The 24154-nt window shown below is 46.4% G+C and overlaps 1 protein-coding gene across 12 annotated transcripts in view; it reads right to left on the reverse strand.

Moving 5' to 3' along the window:
• Window positions 1–24154, reverse strand: part of LOC110495689 (inositol polyphosphate-4-phosphatase type I A) — a 41356-nt gene that overhangs the window by 11813 nt on the left and 5389 nt on the right. For 5 of the 12 annotated variants that reach the window (XM_036952064.1, XM_036952068.1, XM_036952060.1 and 2 more), the window contains exons 2-15: window positions 10133–10351; window positions 9851–9895; window positions 9645–9763; window positions 9034–9150; window positions 8714–8793; window positions 6260–6374; window positions 6026–6116; window positions 5303–5450; window positions 5031–5161; window positions 2928–3032; window positions 2734–2842; window positions 2044–2061; window positions 999–1185; window positions 233–451 (exon numbers count right to left, since the gene is read on the reverse strand). In XM_036952064.1, coding sequence (XP_036807959.1) covers window positions 233–451; window positions 999–1185; window positions 2044–2061; window positions 2734–2842; window positions 2928–3032; window positions 5031–5161; window positions 5303–5450; window positions 6026–6116; window positions 6260–6374; window positions 8714–8793; window positions 9034–9150; window positions 9645–9763; window positions 9851–9895; window positions 10133–10238 — 1590 coding nt within the window. In that variant the 5' untranslated portion in view covers window positions 10239–10351. Of the gene's footprint in view, window positions 1–232; window positions 452–998; window positions 1186–2043; window positions 2062–2733; window positions 2843–2927; window positions 3033–5030; window positions 5162–5302; window positions 5451–6025; window positions 6117–6259; window positions 6375–7294; window positions 7313–8713; window positions 8794–9033; window positions 9151–9644; window positions 9764–9850; window positions 9896–10132; window positions 10352–24154 lie in introns of all 12 variants that reach the window. The other 7 variants (XM_036952072.1, XM_036952071.1, XM_036952069.1 and 4 more) reach the window with 3 other exon arrangements.

The raw sequence follows: 24154 nt of genomic DNA on the forward strand, positions 1-24154 counted from the left end.
AGAAGGGTGGAAGAGAGGAGAAGGGAGGAGAGACAAGAGAAGAGAATAAACAAAAGCCAATAAAATCTAGTGTTCCAGTCTAGACATCTGATGGACCAACAAACCAAATCCCTCAGTAAACACACTGCTTTCTTCCTTACATACTGGAACTGGATTTAAGTGCTCCTAAACCACGAAGGCTAAACTGGAGTTGACCTGTGAACCCCTGAGCCCTGGTGACCCCTTGCCTTACCCACTCCTCCTCGTGCCAGTCGACGTGCAGCGAGGAGCGGCTGTTGCATCCGCTCCACTTGGCCAACAGCGTGTCCTGGTCGTTGCGCAGGACTACTTGATCGGTGGCGTCGGCGGAGGGTGACGCCTTGGAGGCGATGTACTCGGGGCGTGCCGCGTTCAGCGCCTGGATGGCCGAGGCCAGCAGTTTGCAGTCGCACTCAGTCACCAGCTGGCGAGTCTGAGGGTAAAGGTCATACGAACCACACAGCGGGAATTGAGCCAAGCAAGAGAGGCCATTCTGTATTCTCTTCAGTCCACATGATGACAAATTAAATTGGTAAAATTATTTATTAATCTCTTTGGGTTTATGACTGAAGACAAAATACACACCCCACAAAGGTCAATAAAACAGCACAAACAGACCTGGTACCAGGCTAGGGGCTCTCCTTCACCAACAGACCTGGTACCAGCCTAGGGGCTCTCCTTCCCCAACAGACCTGGCACCAGCCTAGGGGCTCTCCTTCACCAACAGACCTGGTACCAGGCCAGGGGCTCTCCTTCCCCAACAGACCTGGTACCAGGCCAGGGGCTCTCCTTCCCCAACAGACCTGGTACCAGGCTAGGGGCTCTCCTTCCCCAACAGACCTGGTACCAGGCTAGGGGCTCTCTTTCCCCAACAGACCTGGTACCAGGCTAGGGGCTCTCCTTCACCAACAGACCTGGTACCAGGCTAGGGGCTCTTCTTCCCCAACAGACCTGATACCAGGCTAGAGGCTTTCCCTCACCTTATCAGCCAGGATGGCGAGGGTCCTCTCCAGACCGTTGGCAGAGCGGTCCTTGGCGGCGCGGGACAGCCTCTCAGCATAGTAGCTGACCTGGGTCTTCAGGGTGTTGATGTGGGAGATGATCTCCTTGGCCCGGACAATGTCCTGGGGGATGTACACTATAGACTGACAGCTGGACAGGGCACTGCTGCAGGGACGGACAGGGTGGGGTGTTAAGAGAACACAGCATTTACCCTGAGTCACTCATACAGTAGACACAGTCACAGAGACAGTAGTCACAGACACGTAGACACAGTAGTCACAGACACAGTAGTCACAGACACAGTAGACACAGTAGTCACAGACACAGTAGTCACAGAGACGTAGACAGTAGTCACAGACACAGAAGTCAGACAGTAGACAGACACAGACAGTAGACAGACACAGACAGAGACAGTAGACACGTACAGACAGAGACAGTAGACGCAGATGTGTAGACAAAGATGGTAAGAGCACACACAGGAACGTGAGACTGCTTTCTGGGAACTGAACTGAAGGAGATTGTACTTCTGCAACATTCTCTCACACTGCTTGACAGATTACACACCTGGCTGCATACAATACATATCTGAATAATTAAACTCTGCTAGAATATTCTACTCTGCAGGTCTGGGACTGAGGTGAGCATTCATATCTGCATGCACAAGCCTGTTCCTCACCTGGAACACAGACAACACTATCTAGACATAGAACCACAGATGTTCAGAGTGAGGCAGACTGTTTAAGATGTAGAATGTTCTATGCCTCAAACCCCATAGCAAGCGCTCTACTGTAGATCACCCTCTGTCCATATACAGTAGCTTACGATGGTACTCACAGGCAGCCATTGTGGATTCACACTTACAGTGGTGAAACACAGGTAGGTGACTGAGTGACTCAGCCTTACAGCTAAAACAACAAACTCAGTGACGGCGAACAAACAATTATTTCCGTGCAGAAAGAACCAAACAAACAGTGGGGAGAATAAAATGTCTAAAGAACAGAATCAGAGTACATAGGAACTCACCATTCTTCCTCATAAACGCTGATTAGAAAATAAAGATGCAATTGGAAAAAATTAAAAAGCCAGAAAACTGAAAATCGTCTCTGAAATATAATTAAGGGGAAATGCCAAGGCTAAAAGCAGCATAGCATGTAGTGTACAATGAGGAAACAGACAGGAAGTCGGCCGTCAAAATACGGATCATGCAGTAGCACAGGAACAAGGGAAAACAGACGTACATGGATTTGATAAATGAGGCATTGCATTTGACAGTATGTTGTGGGGAATCATTCATTAACCACATACATAATATTCTCAGGATGTGATTCTCAACTGTATAATGACGTTAATGTTTCGACAAAAGCAGTGGTTTGTGTTTAATGCAGGTATTCATTCTACCTAATGGTTAAAACCTGTTAAAACACCGTAAACATGTTGATGCAGTCCAATGTTCCAATACCATTTTAAAAGGGGATGGGGAGAGATACAAGGGTGTTTCTCTACCAAAAACAGACTTCGGATTCACTTGATTAGAAATGTGTCTGTTAAAAACAAGACTTAAAAAGCCAAGCCCATACACAGCCAGATAGTCTGTCAGTAGGGTTGTTAGCTGAAAAACATGTGTTGCATTGGCAGCAAGAAGGATACACCTAATACAAAGGTCTAACCAAGGTTCTACCCCGGTTCCACCTCTTTGTGAGGTTCTATACTCACTGTTTCTTGGCCTCCTCGAACTTGGTGATTTGCTTGCGCAGGCCGCTGTTCTTGAAGCCCTGGTAGTGGGCGGCGGGAGCCCCGATAGTCACCACGTCATACGTGTGGTCTGGGGGAACATAACTATTAAGGCCAAAGTGGAGAGCTGCATGAACATCCAGGGAGGGGGAAACAGGGAATGGGGCTCAGCTCACCAAAGCCAGACTCATCCTGCACCCTCATCCTCTGGACATGAAGGTTAGTGGGTATGAACTCCAGCTTCCTCTCTGCCTTCAGGTTACTGGCCTTGAACGACGGACCTAGAAGAAAGACCAGAGAAAAGAGAGGGGTGGAATAGACAGAGTAGGATTCTCATGTTAAACCACAACAAACCACCTTAGACATAGTTATCTGAGGCTGAAATAAGTTAGTGTGTTACTTGTAGTCGTGTGTGTGTGTGTACAGTACTAAACCTTGTAGTTAGTGAGGTCAGAGAGAGTCTCCTGGTAGTCGTGTGTGTGTGTGTGTGTGTGTGTGTGTGTGTGTGTGTGTGTGTACTGTACTAACCCTTGTAGTTGGTGAGGTCAGAGAGTCTCCTGGTAGTCGTGTGTGTGTGTGTACAGTACTAACCCTTGTAGTTGGTGAGGTCAGAGAAAGTCTCCCGGTAGTCGTGTGTGTGTGTGTGTACTGTACTAACCCTTGTAGTTAGTGAGGTCAGAGAGAGTCTCCTGATAGTCGTGTGTGTGTGTGTGTACAGTACTAACCCTTGTAGTTAGTGAGGTCAGAGAGAGTCTCCTGGTAGTCGTGTGTGTGTGTGTGTGTGTACAGTACTAACCCTTGTAGTTGGTGAGGTCAGAGAGAGTCTCCTGGTAGTCGTGTGTGTGTGTGTGTGTGTACAGTACTAACCCTTGTAGTTGCTGAGGTCAGAGAGAGTCTCCTGGTAGTCGTGTGTGTGTGTGTGTGTGTGTACAGTACTAACCCTTGTAGTTGCTGAGGTCAGAGAGAGTCTCCTGGTAGTCGTGTGTGTGTGTGTGTGTGTGTACAGTACTAACCCTTGTAGTTGGTGAGGTCAGAGAGAGTCTCCTGGTAGTCGTGTGTGTGTGTGTGTGTGTGTGTACAGTACTAACCCTTGTAGTTGGTGAGGTCAGAGAGAGTCTCCTGGTAGTCGTGTGTGTGTGTGTGTGTGTGTGTGTACTGTACTAACCCTTGTAGTTGGTGAGGTCAGAGAGAGTCTCCTGGTAGTCGTGTGTGTACAGTACTAACCCTTGTAGTTGGTGAGGTCAGAGAGAGTCTCCTGGTAGTCGTGTGTGTGTGTGTGTGTGTACAGTACTAACCCTTGTAGTTGGTGAGGTCAGAGAGAGTCTCCTGGTAGTCGTGTGTGTGTGTGTGTGTGTGTGTACAGTACTAACCCTTGTAGTTGGTGAGGTCAGAGAGTCTCCTGGTAGTCGTGTGTGTGTGTGTGTGTGTGTGTGTGTGTGTGTGTGTGTGTACTGTACTAACCCTTGTAGTTGGTGAGGTCAGAGAGAGTCTCCTGGTAGTCGTGTGTGTGTGTGTACAGTACTAACCCTTGTAGTTAGTGAGGTCAGAGAGAGTCTCCTGGTAGTCGTGTGTGTGTGTACAGTACTAACCCTTGTAGTTGGTGAGGTCAGAGAGTCTCCTGGTAGTCGTGTGTGTGTGTACAGTACTAACCCTTGTAGTTAGTGAGGTCAGAGAGAGTCTCCTGGTAGTTGTGTGTGTGTGTGTGTGTGTGTACAGTACTAACCCTTGTAGTTGGTGAGGTCAGAGAGAGTCTCCTGGTAGTTGTGTGTGTGTGTGTACAGTACTAACCCTTGTAGTTGGTGAGGTCAGAGAGTCTCCTGGTAGTCGTGTGTGTGTGTACAGTACTAACCCTTGTAGTTGGTGAGGTCAGAGAGAGTCTCCTGGTAGTCGTGTGTGTGTACAGTACTAACCCTTGTAGTTGGTGAGGTCAGAGAGAGTCTCCTGGTAGTCGTGTGTGTGTGTGTGTGTGTGTACAGTACTAACCCTTGTAGTTGGTGAGGTCAGAGAGAGTCTCCTGGTAGTCGTGTGTGTGTGTGTGTGTGTGTGTGTGTGTGTGTGTGTGTGTGTGTGTGTGTACTGTACTAACCCTTGTAGTTGGTGAGGTCAGAGAGAGTCTCCTGGTAGTCGTGTGTGTACAGTACTAACCCTTGTAGTTGGTGAGGTCAGAGAGAGTCTCCTGGTAGTCGTGTGTGTGTGTGTGTGTGTACAGTACTAACCCTTGTAGTTGGTGAGGTCAGAGAGAGTCTCCTGGTAGTCGTGTGTGTGTGTACAGTACTAACCCTTGTAGTTGGTGAGGTCAGAGAGAGTCTCCTGGTACGCGAGGATGATGTTCTGGTACTGAGTGACTATCTGTCGTCGTAGGTTCTCCCAGCATGGTGACAACTCCCCCAGCTCCTCCAGCTCACAAACCCTGAAAACACGTCAAACACACACACTTTGGCAACTTAGGAATTAAATTATATTTTATTAATGCACACTCAATTAACAAATCCCTGGACACATGTCGTGGAGGTATATGTCTCTGTGTGTGTGAATATGTGTAGTAGTGTACCTGGCAGCGTCCTCCTCCAGCAGTAGTTTGACATACTGTCTGGGGATGTTGAGAGACAACACACTTTCAGCCATCTGTTCTAGCACCCGCAGGTGGTGACCGTCCGTGGTGGGGAAACGATACATTCTGGACATGGTGCCTCCAAACACTGAGAGAGACACACACACGGAACATGCTCAACATCATCTACCACAATCTCTCAATCATTTCTTTTGCTCCACAGGTCAAGTAATAAATGATAAAGGACCTGCATATTTCGAAAGGTCATATTTTGTCTCGTGGTGATTTAAAGTGTAAGAGGAGCATGTGAAAAAGTATTTCCTTCCCAGAGGACAATAAGCCATTCCACTGTATACAGATGTCTGTCCAGACACACACACACACATCTGAGAGTGGTGACTAAGAAAAGCAACAATCTCTCACTGAGCGTACGGGTAATGACATTACTCAGTGAAACCTGCTAACATCCAGCCATGAGGGACGGATCAGATGGATGTCCAATCAAATCATTTAGAGCCGCAGAAATCATTTTTAGAACAGACAATGACATTAGGTGAAATGTTACGGAAGATGATACCTAACTGCATTCGTCTCAGGTGACACTGAAATATAGGCGCCTGCTTACAAAGTGTCTCAGTGGGGTGACAGGCTCTTCTAGTGGGCTTTGGTAGAGGTGGTGCCAGTGGGCTGAGATAATGGGACAGACCCAGCTGTCCCTCCTACCTGATGTCAGCAGGGTGTCTTTGCATAAAGATGCATATTTGGCTCTGACACCCATGGATTCTGTCAGGCTCTCATCCACCGGAAGCACGGTCTGTGGCACACAAGGATAGAAGAGTCACACATGCAGGATATATGCACACACACACACACGACCCTGGCCACGGTCTCACAGGTCACGGGTGTCTGACATTTGGTGTCAGCGGTAGGGATCCGGCGAGAGTCTCGGAAGCTCACCCTGCCGTTGATGGCGTCTGGTAACCTGGCAACAGGCAGAGTCCTCTGGTCCCGCTTCTCCTCTATCTGCCAGGCAATGATGGTGATGTTCCCCACGTGCTTGTTCTCTGCAGATCTGTTCATCAATAACACACACCAATAGGGCTGTCAACGGCATCCCCCAGGAACACACAGTCTACAGTAAGCAACGATCAAACAGCAGAAAACTATGACAGACCCAAAACAATCTAGCTGAAAAATGTATAGGCTTCATATTTACATTACTATGGAGCCATACATTTAAGCATCCTCATCTGTTCTAAGACAATAATCATTTGGGTGTTTACATTTGTCCCATTTCACAAATGTACAAGAATATATTATACATGTGTGAATTAGATTTATTTTTCTTCTCCCATATCCCAACTCCTGAGACCCCCTCACAGAGTGGGGTCACGGCCAGGGTCAGCCATTGATAACTAAAGAATGAAACAGGATTAGTGAGCGTTGGCAGCAAGAAGGACACACCTGATACAACAGCAACCCTGGAACAATTAGGATTAAGTGCCTTGCTCAAGGGCACACAGATTTAGTTTTACCTTGCCGGCTCGGGTTACTGGCACAGCGCTCCAACCACTAGGCTACCTGCCACCGTACCAAAGGCATGGCATTTTTTATTTTTATTTAACCTTTATTTAACTAGGCAAGTCAGTTAAGAACAAATTCTTATTTTACAACGACGGCCTACCCCGGCGATGCTGGGCCAATTATGCGCCACCCTATGGGACTCCCCATCACGGCCTACTGTGATAAAGCCTGGATTCGAACCAGGGTGTCTGTAGTGACACACCTAGCACTGAGATGCAGAACACCGCGCCACTCGGGAGCAATATGAAGATAATTATATCTTAGATTATATTATTATAATTATATTAATAATTATATTATATAGATATTATAATTATAATTAATCACATACGAATCCTGTCTGATCAGAGAGGTGTTTATGGTAAACACATGACTGTCAGGGTCAGGTGTAACCTGCGTCTCCCCTACCTCAGGGTCAGGTGTAACCTGCGTCTCCACTACCTCAGGGTCAGGTGTAACCTGCGTCTCCCCTACCTCAGGGTCAGGTGTAACCTGCGTCTCCACTACCTCAGGGTCAGGTGTAACCTGCGTCTCCACTACCTCAGGGTCAGGTGTAACCTGCGTCTCCACTACCTCAGGGTCAGGTGTAACCTGCGTCTCCACTACCTCAGGGTCAGGTGTAACCTGCGTCTCTCCTACCTCAGGGTCAGGTGTAACCTGCGTCTCCCCTACCTCAGGGTCAGGTGTAACCTGCGTCTCCCCTACCTCAGGGTCAGGTGTAACCTGCGTCTCCACTACCTCAGGGTCAGGTGTAACCTGCGTCTCCACTACCTCAGGGTCAGGTGTAACCTGCGTCTCCACTACCTCAGGGTCAGGTGTAACCTGCGTCTCCACTACCTCAGGGTCAGGTGTAACCTGCGTCTCCCCTACCTCAGGGTCAGGTGTAACCTGCGTCTCCCCTACCTCAGGGTCAGGTGTAACCTGCGTCTCCCCTACCTCAGGGTCAGGTGTAACCTGCGTCTCCCCTACCTCAGGGTCAGGTGTAACCTGCGTCTCCCCTACCTCAGGGTCAGGTGTAACCTGCGTCTCCCCTACCTCAGGGTCAGGTGTAACCTGCGTCTCCCCTACCTCAGGGTCAGGTGTAACCTGCGTCTCCCCTACCTCAGGGTCAGGTGTAACCTGCGTCTCCCCTACCTCAGGGTCAGGTGTAACCTGCGTCTCCCCTACCTCAGGGTCAGGTGTAACCTGCGTCTCTCCTACCTCAGGGTCAGGTGTAACCTGCGTCTCTCCTACCTCAGGGTCAGGTGTAACCTGTGTCTCTCCTACCTCAGGGTCAGGTGTAACCTGTGTCTCTCCTACCTCAGGGTCAGGTGTAACCTGTGTCTCTCCTACCTCAGGGTCAGGTGTAACCTGCGTCTCTCCTACCTCAGGGTCAGGTGTAACCTGCGTCTCTCCTACCTCAGGGTCAGGTGTAACCTGTGTCTCTCCTACCTCAGGGTCAGGTGTAACCTGTGTCTCTACTACCTCAGGGTCAGGTGTAACCTGTGTCTCCCCTACCTCAGGGTCAGGTGTAACCTGTCTCTCTCCTACCTCAGGGTCAGGTGTAACCTGCGTCTCTCCTACCTCAGGGTCAGGTGTAACCTGTGTCTCTCCTACCTCAGGGTCAGGTGTAACCTGTGTCTCTCCTACCTCAGGGTCAGGTGTAACCTGTGTCTCTCCTACCTCAGGGTCAGGTGTAACCTGCGTCTCTCCTACCTCAGGGTCAGGTGTAACCTGTGTCTCTCCTACCTCAGGGTCAGGTGTAACCTGTCTCTCTCCTACCTCAGGGTCAGGTGTAACCTGTGTCTCTCCTACCTCAGGGTCAGGTGTAACCTGTCTCTCTCCTACCTCAGGGTCAGGTGTAACCTGTGGTTCTTCTCCTGCAGCAACTCCTTCACAGGAAACAGAGCTGAGCCCAATAAATACATCTAGGTCAGGAGAAAGAGAGAAAGCGAGAGAATAAAAAGAGAGAAAGCGAGGGAGAGAACAAGGGAGGGAGTGAGCGAGAGAGAAAGAAAACAGAGAGACATCGAAGACAACAACACTCCCAAGGTGGCTGGTGAGGGAAGGGAGGTGATGAGAGGAATGGGACTGACCTAGTAGTTTATTATCTGATGGGGACATATTACTTGGTGTTTTAATGTCATCTTATCTAATATTCTACCCACCGTGCCCTGAGAGCGGTCCTTGACGTCGTACACAGACAGCTTGACCTGCGTCTGCTGGTTGATCAGAGAGTCCTGGAAGAAGGCTATGCTGCTCAGGAATATAGGGTTATTGGTGCCCTGTAGGGGGAAGCAATCAATCCATGAAGCTCTCATTGTTGCTTCATCTAAACTGTACACATACAGTAAGATATTAGTTAACAACGTTCTAAAATCATGTTTTATTGTCACATACACCAGATGGGTGCAGTAGATTGTGTTGTTTTACAGGGCCAGCCATAGTAGTACGGCGCCCCTGGAGAAAATTGGGGTTAAGTGCCTTGCTCAAAGGCACATGAACAGATTCTTCACCTTGTCGGCTCGGGTATTCAAACCAGCGACCTTTCAGTTCCTGGTTCAAACTTTGAACCGCTAGGCTACCTGCCGGATAACATCCTACAATCATATAGGAACACAACAGAGCAGTGCAATGGACGGCCCCAGGGGGCAGAGGGACGACGGCCCCAGGGGGCAGAGGGACGACGGCCCCAGGGGGCAGAGGGACGACGGCCCCAGGGGGCAGAGGGACGACGGCCCCAGGGGGCAGAGGGACGATGGATGATGGCCTGTCTCACCTCGATGATCTCCGTCTGGGAGTGTTTGGTCCAGAAGGCCTGGGGAGGGGTGGTGCAGCTCACTGCCACAAAGCTGTTGGGTTTCCGCTCCAGAGCTGGGGTCACCAACTCATTACAGGCTGGGGAGGGAGGGACACAGCACGTTGGAACGCACGGAACAAGAAATGAAAGACAAATTCCTATAGAAGTTAATTTACTGTACTCACCCACACTGAACTCTAGAACAGGCTCATCTGGATCCTGGCTGTTCCCTACAAAACACCAAAGTAGCATTAACTCATACAAGTCATTTTCCACTAATTCAGTTGGCAGAAATGAAAGGACAACAGTGATAAAAACATGTTGGTGTACCTTGATATACAGACTGGATCAACAGGATGTGTACAAGGCAGGAAGTAATTCCATTACCAATTGTTCATCACATGGTCTCTATTGTTTGTTTCCTTGATATAGTCTGTGTCCAACACACAACCCTTTCCCATTCTCACCTGCAAGTGCCAGGCCGATCATCTCAGAGGAGAGGTCAAAGGTGTTGGCCCGGTACACTGACCAGGGTCTCTGGTGGCGGGGGCTACGCTCTCTAGCCTCCGACATCCTGATCCTGCTGGCCTGCTCCAGGGGGGAGGAGAGGCACGGGTGGTGGTGGTGAGAACACGCACCCTTGTACTGAGCCACTCCACGGCCCCGCCTGGGCCTTCCTCTACGAGCTGGGCGAAGGAGGGAGAGACAATGATAAACATAAGGGACCACACCAACTATACGTCCATTCACATCTCCACTCTGACCATTGTTTCTCTCTCTCTTTTCCCTCTCTGTACCCCCCCTTCATCTTCTCTGCTCAAATTTCACTTTTGGTGCAGGAGCACTGCAGGCTGTGGAGGTGGCTGGACTCCCAGAGGAGAGGCTAGTCCACATACAAAGAGAGAGAGGGATGGACGGAAATATATATAGAGAGACAGGGATGGAGGGACATCGACAGAGAGAGCAGCACGTGTCTGAACATGCAGTTAGACATCATTACTCTGCTTCAACAGCATCCCCAGGGCACTGCATCCATCTCTCTGCTGCACAATCTGCTCTCAACCGCATCTGACAAATTAGATTATGTGTGTGTGTGTGTGTACTGTCCCTCAGTGTGTGTCTATGTGTGTACTCGTGTCTGACTGTCTAGCAAGGCTTTCGTCCATGGAATCCTATGTTCAGAGTTTTGATACAGTGGATGCATGGTCTTTGTTTGGGCACAAAGTGTACAACATGAAGTAAACACAGACTGTCCTTCAGCCTGCCAGCAGACAGGAACAAGCTCTGAATACGACAATGTTATTCGTCCTGTTTACACAATGCTCTCACGTCATTTCAAAACGGTTGCTTACAATTTCAAGGGGCACTTTATCACATTAATTCAGAGAGAAGCCGCGATGGAGTAGGTGTCAAATCACACATATTTCAACCCTCAAGTCATCAGTTAATTGATTGCATAGAGGAACTGAGAGTTATAAAACGTATTAAATAATGGCAGCATACAGTGCCTTCAGAAAGTATTCAGACCCCTCCACATTGTCATGCAACAGCCTTATTCTAAAATGTATACAATATTTTAGTCCCATCAATCTACACACACAACACCCCATAATGACAAAGTGAAAAGGTTTTGATTTTTCTAAAATATATATATATATGGAAAGGCACACACCTATCTATATAAAAGGTCCCACAGTTGACCGTGCATGTCAGAGCAAAAACCAAGCCAAGAGGTTGAAGGAATTGTCCGTAGATCTCCGAGACAGGATTGTGTCCAGGCACAAATCTGGGGAAGGGTACCAAAACATTTCTGTAACATTGAAGGTCCCAAAGAACCCAGTGGCCTCCATCATTCTTAAATGGAAGAAGTTTGGAACCGCCAAGACTCTTCCTAGAGCTGGCCCCCGGGCCAAACTGAGCAATCGGGGGAGAAGGGCCTTGGTCAGGGAGGTGACCAAGAACCCTATGTCGTCACACTTACAGAGCTCCAGAGTTCCTCTGTGGAGATGGGAGAACCTTCCAAAAGGACAACCATCTCTGCAGCACTCCACCAATCAGGCCTTTATGGTAGAGTGGCCTGGCGGAAGCCAATCCTCAGTAATAGGAACATGACAGCCCGCTTGGAGTTTGCCAAAAGGCACCAAAAGGACTCTCAGACCATGAGAAAAATTAGTCTCTGGTCTGATGAAACCAAGATTGAACTATTTGGCCTGAATGCCAAGCATCAAGTCTGGAAGAAACCTGGCACCATCCCTACGGTGAAGCATGGTGGTGGCAGCATCATCCTGTGGGGATGTTCTTCAGCGGCAGGGACTGGGAGACTAGTCAGGACCAAGGGGAAGATGAACGGAGCAAAAGTACTGAGAACCTGCTCCAGCACGCTCAGGACCTCAGACTGGGGTGAAGGTTCACCTTCCAACAGGACAACGACCCTAAGCACACAGTCAAGACAACAACACAGGAGTGGCTCTGAATGTCCTTGAGTGGCCCAGCCAGATCCCAGACTTGAACCCGATTGAACATCCCTGGAAAGACCTGAGAATAGCTGTGCAGCGAATGCACTGTATAAGCTGGCATCAACTGAAGAAGGGTTTGAATAGGCATGAATGGAGCAACTTGTGCCCTTCACGCAAAATAACAATGAGTGGTGACAGACGTTTTTCTCAATGTTGAACTGACCACTTTCATATCAGTGATGCGTATTCCAAATAGAGCACATTTCTGCTCTCACTCTTCATCACAAAACCATCCAATGTCCCTCCCACTCCTCATCCTCTCCCCACACCTCCCCCTCAGGGGACATAGTTCGTCCAGGGAAGGCCCTCAGCCATTGGCCAGTTAGCCCAGGAACCAGGTCTCTCCTCAAACAGGAACAATTAGCCCATTTACACTGAGGCTGGAGGCTGTGGGTAGTAGACCAGCCCTGGTCTACTTAACAGCTTCAATAGAGATCCACACTCTATTTCTGTCACTGCTAACATCTGGAGTATAGTAGCTAGCAACAGCCCACAGCACTAGGGCTAGAACACCTCAGAGAGACTAGGTCAGGCAAGGAGGAAAAGGTCAGAGCTGCTTGCTTTCACATACGTCTATTGACAATACCCAGCTGAGTCAAGATGATCAACACTGCCTGGATGTGCCGTATAAACAAAACCACTTATCAAGGTTCCGTTGAACGCTTTGTTCCTCTGTGATACCACAGGTCCACTTCTGTGTTAAATGACAAGTGTTGGGCTGATATGTAGGGCATCCTTTATGCAGAGAGCCTTTCTAGCGTTCATGTGGACTTTCCCAGAGATTCAGCTGTGGCGAGATAGAAAAACATCCTGCTGTTTGTATTAAGGATTCTGATGGAACCACTCCTTCATCTGCCCCCTATTGTCTCCATGGTAACAACAGTGCGCTCTTCAAAGTATCACTCTGGGCTTTGCTCAATGAAACACATTAACCAGGTTTCCTGAAGAAAAAGGTTTACTTATTTAGTTGGACTGTAAGGACATAGACATGGCAGAAGGGTTAGTCATCAGTTTGACTGGAAGGCACATTACTGTGTGTTATGATGATGATGAGTAGGAGCAGAAGGATGAGGACTTCCTGCTAGCTTAATGATGTCTGCTCTGATCAAGTAGGTAAACTTCCCCTGCAGGCCAGTGTTTCTCCTAGGTTGCATCAAGGACATCCTGCTAGCTTAATGATGTCTGCTCTGATCAAGTAGGTAAACTTCCCCATGCAGATCAGTGTTTCTCCTAGGTTACATCAAGGACATCCTGCTAGCTTAATGATGTCTGCTCTGAACAAGTAGGTAAACTTCCCCTGCAGGCCAGTGTTTCTCCTAGGTTACATCAAGGACATCCTGCTAGCTTAATGATGTCTGCTCTGATCAAGTAGGTAAACTTCCCCATGCAGATCAGTGTTTCTCCTAGGTTTCATCAAGGACATCCTGCTAGCTTAATGATGTCTGCTCTGATCAAGTAGGTAAACTTCCCCATGCAGATCAGTGTTTCTCCTAGGTTACATCAAGGACATCCTGCTAGCTTAATGATGTCTGCTCTGATCAAGTAGGTAAACTTCCCCTGCAGGCCAGTGTTTCTCCTAGGTTGCATCAAAAGAAAGGAAGGGAACTAAATACCCAGACTGCATAGCCTCAAATATTTTGGTCTACGTTTAGGCAGGGGTGTGCAACAGAGCTAGGGAATGAGGGTGGGCGTCCCGCCTATGCATTCATAGGGGAAACCCTGTCGTAGAGACACACATCCCCAGAGTGCCGTCAGTTGGGCATCATCCCACAGAGGCTGGGCTGGGGGCTTTCCTGGCAGGAGTACAAGGTGCTGGAGGCCTGTCTTGTTTAATCAGGCAAAAATGCTGGAGGAGAGCCCATCGATAGCTAACGGATGCTGCTGGTGGTGAAAAGCTCAGCAGATACAGGTCTGGTTAGCACACTCATCACATATCCTCTTCTGCCCTGCCAGAGCACATGTGGCTCTAGTCAAATACAGTGCACTATATAGGCAATAGGGTGCACTTCAGGGAATGAATCCAAATGTCTTGTATGTGCTCTCTGTACAATGGATCAACATTGATTGAATTCATGGTCAGGTTCTTTGGCTACTATCTACAACTGTTTTGTAATTGCCTGGGAATATGGGCCACATTGGTAAGAGCCAAATTGTAGCAGTGGTAGGCCTGATCACCGACGACAATGGTGCCAGGATCGTGGACTACAGGAAAGGGAGGGCCAAGCACACCCCCATCCACATCGACAGGGCTGTAATGGAGCGGGTTGAGAGTCAAGTTCCTCTGTGTCCACATCACCAAGGAAGTAACATGGTCCTCACACACTAACACAGTCAAGAAGGCACGACAACACCTCTTCCCCCTCAGGAGGCTGAAAAGATTTGACATGGGCCCTCAGATCCTCAAAAAGTTATACAGCTGCACCATTGAGAGCATCTTGACTGGCTGCATCACCGTTTATGGCAACTGCTTGGCATCCGACCGTAAGGCGCTACAGAGGGTAGTACATACGACCCAGTACATCACTGGGGCCAAGCTTCCTGCCATCCAGGACCTCTATACCAGGCTGTGTAAGAGGGAGACCCTAAAAATTGTCAAAGACTCTAGCCACCCAAGTCACAGACTGTTCTCTCTGCTACCGCACGACAAGCGGTACCGATGCATCAAGTCTGGAACCAACAGGACCCTAACAGCTTCTACCCCCAAGCCAGAAGACTACTAAATAGTTAACCAAATAGCTACCTTGACTATCTGCACTGACCCCCTGCTCAAAATCTTTTGACCCATCACATACACTTCTGCTACCGTTTATTATCTATACTGTTGCCTAGTCACTTTACCCCTACCGATATGTACATATCTACCTCAATTACAATGTACCCCTGCACATGGACTCGGTACTGGTACCCCGTGTATATAGCCATGTTATTGTTACTCACGGTTGTACTCCTTGTTTTACCATTTTTTTCCTATATTTTTCTCTCTGCATTGTTGGGAAGGGCCTGTAAGTAAGCATTGCACTGCTAGTCTACACCTGTTGTTTATAAAGCATGTGACAAATAACATTTGATTTATAGCACCAGAGTGAGGAGACCCTGATGATTAGTAACTCACGTGAACTGGGACACATGTGCTTTTGGAGCTTCCACGGCTAGGTTAACAAATCCTTGCTGGGTTTCTGACGTAGTTTCTCACACCCAGTAACGACTGGAGAATACCGCACAGACTGGGCCGGGACCAGACTCGGTTCAAACCGGTTTCTAGGTTTGCGAATACGGGTTTGATGAATTTTCAGTGTCTTCGTTTTACCCTGGGCACCTGGTACTGTAGGTTAACCAGATATGAGTAAACAGACATTGACACTTGAGACATTGTAAGTCCTTAGCTTCTCTGGTAAGGACAATGCGATGCATAGGTTTCTACCTGATTTAACTTAAAAAGGAGGGAAGTGACACCAACGGCGACAGCTGGTCTTACTGGCGTCCCGATCTGACTGGAAGGGTTTAGTGGATTTCACTTCTGCTGTTATGTTAAGTCTAATGCTGCACGCAACTGGAAAGCTCTCTATGAAGGAACCGGGTGAGTGAGTGAGCGCGTTAACATTGAGAGGCGTCCACGGTACTGCCTGAAAGATTTCTCCTTTCTCTCCCTGTTTACTCCTACCCAGCAGACTACACTCCTGCTAATTCTACCGTTAATGAGTCTAATTCAGCCATGTGACTCTGACTCCATCAGGATTACTAGCCAAGCGACAAGATCATTCTTTAATTTGTCTTGAATCTAAAAACCTCAACTTGCCTTGGTTGTGAAAGCACCTCAAGGCTCCGTGGTTCTTCCCACTCTGTGCTGGTTTCAGGAACCTCCCCCCGGAACTTCTCTGAGTGGGATTGACACTATCACACGGAGGGGTCTTGTCCAATCACACCTGGAAATTAGGATGTGTTTGTGTCAAGGGTTTCTCTGCTCTCAGTCTCAGACAGTCTCCAAGCCTGAGAAGGGCAGTGTGGAGACGAGCTCAGTCCTGTTGCCCTTAAAAGGCAAAAAATTGTTTCTGTGTTGACTGACTGCCAAGGTTCTGACTGTCCAGGCCAGGCATCACGCACGCGCATACACACACACGACGACAAGCATACCGCCTCAAAAGCATACCGTCTCAGAGTTTCCTCAGATCTTGACTTCCCATCTCTCCCTTATCAAACACACCTATACAGAAGGCAGGATAACGGCTCTCCCTCCATGTCACTAGTTTCCATCTTACTGTCGTCCTCCTGCACTCCCAGCCCACATTAGTTATTTTTATAGCCCCGGCCTTGTCTAAACAGACTTCAACTCTGCACCACACCAGTATCTGTGTCATAATGACTATGGAGAAGGTAAACACTGCTGGAGAGCAAACAGAGTACATTCATTAAAAAAATACATCTCTTGACACTAACAGTGCTTATTTTATATGTCTAAATGAGGTGATGTGAGTAAGCCCTGTATCAGGGTCAAATAGCACTGGATTCATCATATAATTTAATAGTCCCTATCAAAATAATATCTCCAAAATCTTAAGACTTCCCTGACATTTTCATTTCCTGAATAAATATCCAGATGAATTTGTAGGTGCAAAAAGTCTTACATATTCTTCACCTTCATTTACATGGATGTAGAGTAGTTAGAGCTGCCCTCCTGACTAGACTGGCTACCTAGTTCCTACAGTGGTTAGTATTGCCCTCCAGACTAGAGGTCGACCGATTAATCGAAATGGCCGATTAATTAGGGCCGATTTCAAGTTTTCATAACAATCGGTAATCGGCATTTTTGGACGCTGATTTTGGCTGATTACATTGCACTCCACGAGGAGACTGCGTGGCAGGCTGACTACCTGTTACGCGAGCGCAGCAAGGAACCAAGGTAAGTTGCTAGCTAGCATTAAACTTATCTTTTTTTTTTTTAAATCAATCAATCAATCTTAACATAATCACTAGTTAACTACACATGGTTGAGGATACACATGGTTGAGGATATTACTAGGTTAACTAGCTTGTCCTGCGTTGAATAGAATTGATGCGGTGCCTGTTAATTTATCATCGAATCACTGTCTACTTCACCAAATGGGTGAAGATTTAACAAGCTCATTCTCGAAAAAAAGCACTATATTTTTTTAGACCTGCATATTTAGTTAACCTCATGAAACTCTGGGGGCAGTATTTCATTTTTGGATGAAAAACGTTCCCGTTTTAAACAAGATATTTTGTCACGAAAAGATGCTCGACTATGCATATAATTGACAGCTTTGGAAAGAAAACACTGACGTTTCCAAAACTGCAAAGATATTGTCTGTGAGTGCCACATAACTAATGCTACAGGCGAAACCAAGATGAAATTTCATACAGGAACTGAGCCAGATTTTTGAGGCGCTGTGTACCAATGTCTCCTTATATGGCTGTGAATGCGCAAGGTGTTTGCAGCATTGTGACATATTTGTAGGCATATCATTGGAAAATTGACCATAAGAGACTACATTTACCAGGTGTCCGCTGGGTGTCCTCCGTCAAAACTATTGCGCAATCTCCAGGTGCGCGCATTTTTCCATTTTGAAGAGAGGAGAAACCAAACTGCCAGGAGTGACTTATCATCGAATAGATATGTGAAAAACACCTTGAGGATTGATTCTAAACAACGTTTGCCATGTTTGTCGATATTATGGAGTTAATTTGGAAAAAAGTTCACGTTGTTATGACTGAATTTTCGTTTTTTTTTTTCTCAGCCAAACGTGAAGAACAAAACGGACCGATTTCTCCTACACAAATAATCTTTTTGGAAAAACTGTACATTTGCTATCTAATTGAGAGTCTCCTCATTGAAAACATACAAAGTTCTTCAAAGGTAAATTATTTTATTTGAATGCTTTTCTTGTTTTTGTGAAAATGTTGCACGCTGAATGCTACGCTAAATGCTACGCTAGGTATCAAAACTCTTACACAAATGCTTGTTTTGCTATGGTTGAAAAGCATATTTTGAAAATCTGAGATGACAGTGTTGTTAACAAAAGCCTAAGCTTGAGAGCTAGCATATTTATTTCATTTGCGATTTTCATGAATAGTTAACGTTGCGTTATGGCAATGAGCTTGAGGCTATAAATAGGATCCCGGATCCGGGTTTGCTCGTCGCAACTTTAATATTGCGAGTCAGGGTATATGCAGCAGTTTGAGCCGCCCGACTCATTGCGAACACCATTTCTTCCTAACAAACACAGAATTTTACATAATTATGACACATTGAAGGTTGTGCAATGTAACAGCAATGTTTTCACTTAAGGATGCCACCCGTTAGATAAAATATGGAACGGTTCCATATTTCACTGAAATCGAAATGATAGTTACCTGGGAATATTGAGACTTGTGTTAAAAGGAACCACCAGCTTTCATATATGCTCATGTTCTGAGCAAGGAACTGAAACGTTAGCTTTCTTACATGGCACATATTGCACTTTTACTTTCTTCTCCAACAGTTTTTGCATTATTTAAACCAAATGGAACACTTTATTATTTATTTGAGACTAAATTGGTTTTATTATATTATATTAAGTTAAAATAAAAGTGTTCATTCAGTAGTTGTAATGGTCATTATTACAAATATTATAAAAAAAAATATATATATATATATATATAAAAAAATCAAAACATGTTTTTTTAAATCGGACAATTAATCAGTATGTTGTCTTTTTTGGTCCTCCAATAAATCGGTATCAGAGTTGAAAAATCAATCTACTCCAGACTAGACTGGTTGCCTAGTTCCTACAGTAGTGAGTGCAGCCCTGCAGACTAGCTGCCTAGTTCCTACAGTAGGGTCTGTCTGCCTTACTTACAAATCAAGGCCTTGTTCATGTCAGGGAGAAGGAGGGACTGACGTGAACGTGACCTGACGTTCAACAGCTTATGGTGTGCCTGCCCCCCCCCCCCCCTTCCATCTCTCTCGCTCTCCAGTCACCAGCCTTCTCTCAGGGTCATGTTAGGATGCCACATCCCAACAGCAAATACACCATGACAAAGTGCCTGAGATGTGTTCAGGTGTACTTACTGTCAGTGGGGAAGGCAGAGAGTGGCAGGTAGCGTTGTGGCTAAGAGCATTGGGCCAGTAACTGAAAGGTTGCTGGTTTGAGTCCCTGAGCTGGCAAAGTAGAAACATTTTCTGTTCTGCTCTCGAGCAAGGCAGTTAAACAACAACTGCTCCCCGGGCAACTCGATTAAGGCAGCCCCCCCGTACCTCTCCGAGTCAGAGGTTGGATTAAATGCGGACTTAATATTTGGGTTGAATGCATTCAGTTGTGCAACTGACTAGGTATCCCCTTTCCTTTCCCAGAGGGAGGGGAAGCCAGCTGATCCAGTCAGAGAGGAGCAACAGACTGGATCTGACCAGAGGAAGAGACAACATGTCAGAAAAACTAAAAAGAAGGATATTTCAGTATATGCTCCACTTCCCCTAACTGTATATAGTGGAGAATACAGCAGAGTAGCTATGATCTGTATCTGTGCATTGGGTTTGACAGTGACCGAGGCTACAGGACTGCCAAGTCACAGTCATAGGTAGTGAGGTGTGCAACAACACATGATGGCAACCAGAAGAGGAGACATTTTCACAATTTAACCTTCACATCTGACATTCTGTTTCTGCCATGGCCTGGCCCAAAACACCACTCTTCAAAGAGATAACTCGCCTTTTGAAGGTGTGTGTGTGCCTGCCAGTGTGCACGTATGTGTGTGTGTTAGTTTGAAGCTCTACTGAGGCAGTGCAGTGTGTGCTTCCTTCCATTTCAGAAGCAATCCTGCATTGCTCAGTCCATCATCAGTCAGAGACACTGATCAATGGACTGGCGCCGCCGGACCACCCTCTCCACACACACACTCCTATTGTGTGTGTGTGTTTTTGTCACGGTGTGTTATTTTTTTCCCCCCGGAGATAGCCCTACCTTGGTCGACCAAAAGCAGTCTGTTCTTTCAACCAATTGAATAACGTCTTCATATCTCAAAATCATTGTCATGTGATTAAATCAAAATTCTATCCAAATCTAAATGAAAATCTAAATGAAATCTAAACGAAAAGCCATTGCCAACTACGTAAAAACAGCCTACATTAAGCCAAAAAATGTAAAAAAACATTGCAGCCTGCAGATAGAAAATATCCTGATAAAAATAAATATTCTATAAATCACATTGCCTAAACTGAGTACCGGCACCTCAAATGGTCTACTGCTTGAGCTCCTATTCCTCTTATAGAATATTATCTAAAAACTATTGTGGAGCTCCTGCACCTAAATATGAATAGTACCAGAACCCAAAATGAGTTACTGAATGTATTTCAAGTCATTCACTGATAAGAAGTAATCAGGTCTATTTCATGACGTTTCTGACTGGATCAGAGCATGACATTTTTCCCTTTCACGCTGAGCGGTTACCAAAAGGGAGAGAGATGGAAAATATTTTTCAAATACAATGAGGAACGATTGTAATTCTCAATGGATGTAAAAACAGACTTTGTTTGCTCTCAGTTTGAGGTGAAGTAAACATCACTCTGAGAAGCTCAACAGTTCATTAGTTGTGGTGCATTAAGCCAATCAGATCTGCAAATGGACACATTTATATGCCTACATTTGGGCGCAGGCCAGGTAGGGACCCCAATTTTTCACTTTGAAATGTCTATATAAACAAAGGTCCTACAGTTGACAGTGCAGGTCAGAGCAAAAACCAAACCAGGTCGAAAGGGATTATCCGTAGAGCTCCGAGAGAGGATTCTGTCCAGGCACAGATTGGTGGAAGGGTACCAAAAAATGTCTGCAGCATTTAAGGGCCCCAAGAACAGTGGCCTCCATCATTCTTAATACGGAGGAACAGGGGGAAGGCGGCGGAGTGGCTTGTAAGAATTAGCAGATGAGTAGGTAAACCACCACTTCCCTCAAGGTATTGCTCGCCTGAGGTTGAATACCTCATGATAAGATTTAGACCACACTATCGTACTTTTTGGAGAAATGTCCTCTGGTCTGATGAAACAAAAATAGAACTGTTTGGCCATAATGACCATCGTTATGTTTGGAGGAAAAAGGGGGAGGCCGGCAAGACAAAGAACACCATCCCAACCGTGAAGCACGGGGGTGGCAGCATCATGTTGTGGGGGTGCTTTGCTGCAGGACGGACTGGTGCACTTCACAAAATAGATGGCATATAGAAGGAAAATGATGTGGATATATTGAAGCAACATCAAGACATCAGTCAGGAAGTTAAAGCTTAGTCGCAAATGGATCTTCCAAATGGACAATGACACAAAGCATACTTCCAAAGTTGTGGAAAAATGGCTTAAGGACAACAAAGTCCTTAAGAAATAAAGATAAAAAATAAATAAAGTGGTGATCCTAACTGACATAAGACAGGGACTTTTTACTAGGATTAAATGTCAGGAATTGTAAAAAACTGAGTTTAAATGTATTTAGCTAAGGTGTATGTAAACTTCCGACTTCACCATCATCCCAGACACCCTGGCCCCACTCCAATTCACATACAGATCCACAGATGACACAATCTCTATTACACTCCACACTGCCCTCTCCCACATGGACAAGAGGAACACCAACAAGAGAGTGCTGTTCATTGACTACAGCTCAGCGTTCAACACCATAGTGTCCACAAAGCTCATCACTAAGCTAAGAACTCTGGGACTAAACACCTCCCTCTGCAACTGGATCCTGGACTTCCTGACGGGCCGCCCCAGGTGGTAAGGGTAGGCAACAACACATCTGGCACGCTGATCCTCAACACTGGGGCCCCTCATTGGTGCGTGCTCAGCCCCCTCCTGTACTCCCTGTTCGCTCACGACTGCGTGGCCAAGCACGACACCTTCATCATCATCATTAAGTTTGCTGACGACACAACAGCGGTAGGCCTGATCATCGACAAGACCTGGTCAGAGATCAGGCAGTGTGGTGCCAGGACAACAACAACCTCTCCTTCAATGTGAGCTAGACAAATGAGCTGATCGTGGACTACAGGAAAAGATGGGCCGAACATGCCTCATTAACATCAACGGGGCTGTAGTGGAGCGGGTCGAGAGTTAAGTTCCTTGGTGTCCACATCACCAAGGAACTATTATGGTCCAAACACACCAAGACAGTTGTGAAGAGGCCACGACAACACCTTTTCCCCCTCAGGAGACTGAAAAGATTTGGCATGGGTCCCCAGATCCTCAAAAAGTTCTACAGCTGCACCATCGAGAGCATCCTGACCAGTTGCATCACAGCCTGGTATGGCAACTGCTCGGCATCTGATCGTTCGAATGGCGCTACAGAGCCCAGTACAAAAAAAACTTTTCATCCATTTTAGAACAAGGCTGTAACGTAACAAAATGGCAAGCAAAAGTATGTGAACCCTTTGGAATTACCTGGATTTCTGCATAAACTGGTCATAAAATTTGATCTGATCTTCATCGAAGTCACAACAATAGACAAACAGTCTGCTTAATCTAATAACACAAACAATTATACATTTGTATGTCTTTATTGAACACACCATGTAAACATTTACAGTGCAGTGTGAGAAAAGTATGTAGGAGTATCTAGGATTTAACAACTGGTTGATCCTCCTTTAGCAGCAATAAACCTCAACCAAACGTGTTCTGTAGTTGCGGATCAGACCTGCACAAGGGTCAGGAGGAATTTTGGACCATTCCTCTTTACAAAACTGTTGTTTCAGTTCAGCAATTTTCTTGAGGATGTCTGGTGTGAACTACTCAAGGTCATGCCACAGCACCTCAATTGGGTTGAGGTCAGGACTCTGACTGGGCCTCTCCAGAAGGCGTATTTTCTTCTGTTCAAGCCATTCCGTTGTTGAATACTTTGCTGTCCTGCTGCATCTCCCAACTTCTGTTGAGCTTCAATTGGCAGACAGCCTTACATTCTACTGCAAAATTGGAATTCATTTTTCTGTCGATGATAGCAAGCTGTCCAGGCCCTGAGGCAGAAAAGCAGCCCAAACCATAATGCTCCCGCCACCATACTTTACAGTTGGGATGAGGTTTTGATGTTGGTGTACTGTGCCTTTTTTTCTACACACATGGTGTTGGGTGTTCCTTCCAAACAACTCAACTTCAGTTTAATCTATCCACAGAATAGCTGTGGAACATCCAGGTGCTATTTTGCGAACTTCAGACATGCGGCAATGTATTTTTGGACAGCAGTAGCTTCTCCGTGGTGTCCTCCCATGAACATCATTCTTGTTTCGTGTTTTACCTATTGCAGACTCGTCAACAGAGATGTTAGCATGTTCCAGAGATTTCTGTAAGTTTTTAGCTAACACTCTAGGATTCTTCTTAACCTCATTGAGCACTCTGTGCTGTGCTCTTGCAGTCATTTTTGCAGGACGGCCACTCCTAGGGAGAGTAGCAACAGTGCTGAACTTTCTCCATTTATAGACAATTTGTCTTACTGTGGACTGATGAACATCAAGGCTTTTAGAGATACTTTTGTAACCCTTTCCAGCTTTATGCAAGTCAACAATTGGTTCACGTCAGGCAATGCTTCATATGAGTAGCAAACTCACATTTTGTGAGTTTTTTTAAAATTGCAGGGCAGCTCTAACCAACATCTCCAATCTCGTCTCATTGATTGGATTCCAAGTTAGCCGACTCCTGACTCCAATTATCTTTTGGAGAAGTCATTAGCCTAGGGGTTCACATACTTTCCCCAAACTACACAGTGAATGTTTAAATTATGTCTCAATATAGACAAGAAAAATACAATAATTTGTGTGTTATTAATTTAAGCACACTATTGTTGTGAGAGGAAGATCAGATCACATTTTTTGACCAATTTATGCAGAAATCCAGGTAATTCCACAGGGTTCACACACTTATTCTTGCAACTGTATATGCAGAAAGTGTACAGCATAGTGGGTACATTTCTGCAAAAACTTAGAGCGTTGAAGTGCAAGGCTCAACTTCTC

This window comes from Oncorhynchus mykiss, chromosome 18, assembly GCF_013265735.2.
Source record: "Oncorhynchus mykiss isolate Arlee chromosome 18, USDA_OmykA_1.1, whole genome shotgun sequence".
In the NCBI taxonomy this organism is placed as follows: domain Eukaryota; kingdom Metazoa; phylum Chordata; class Actinopteri; order Salmoniformes; family Salmonidae; genus Oncorhynchus; species Oncorhynchus mykiss.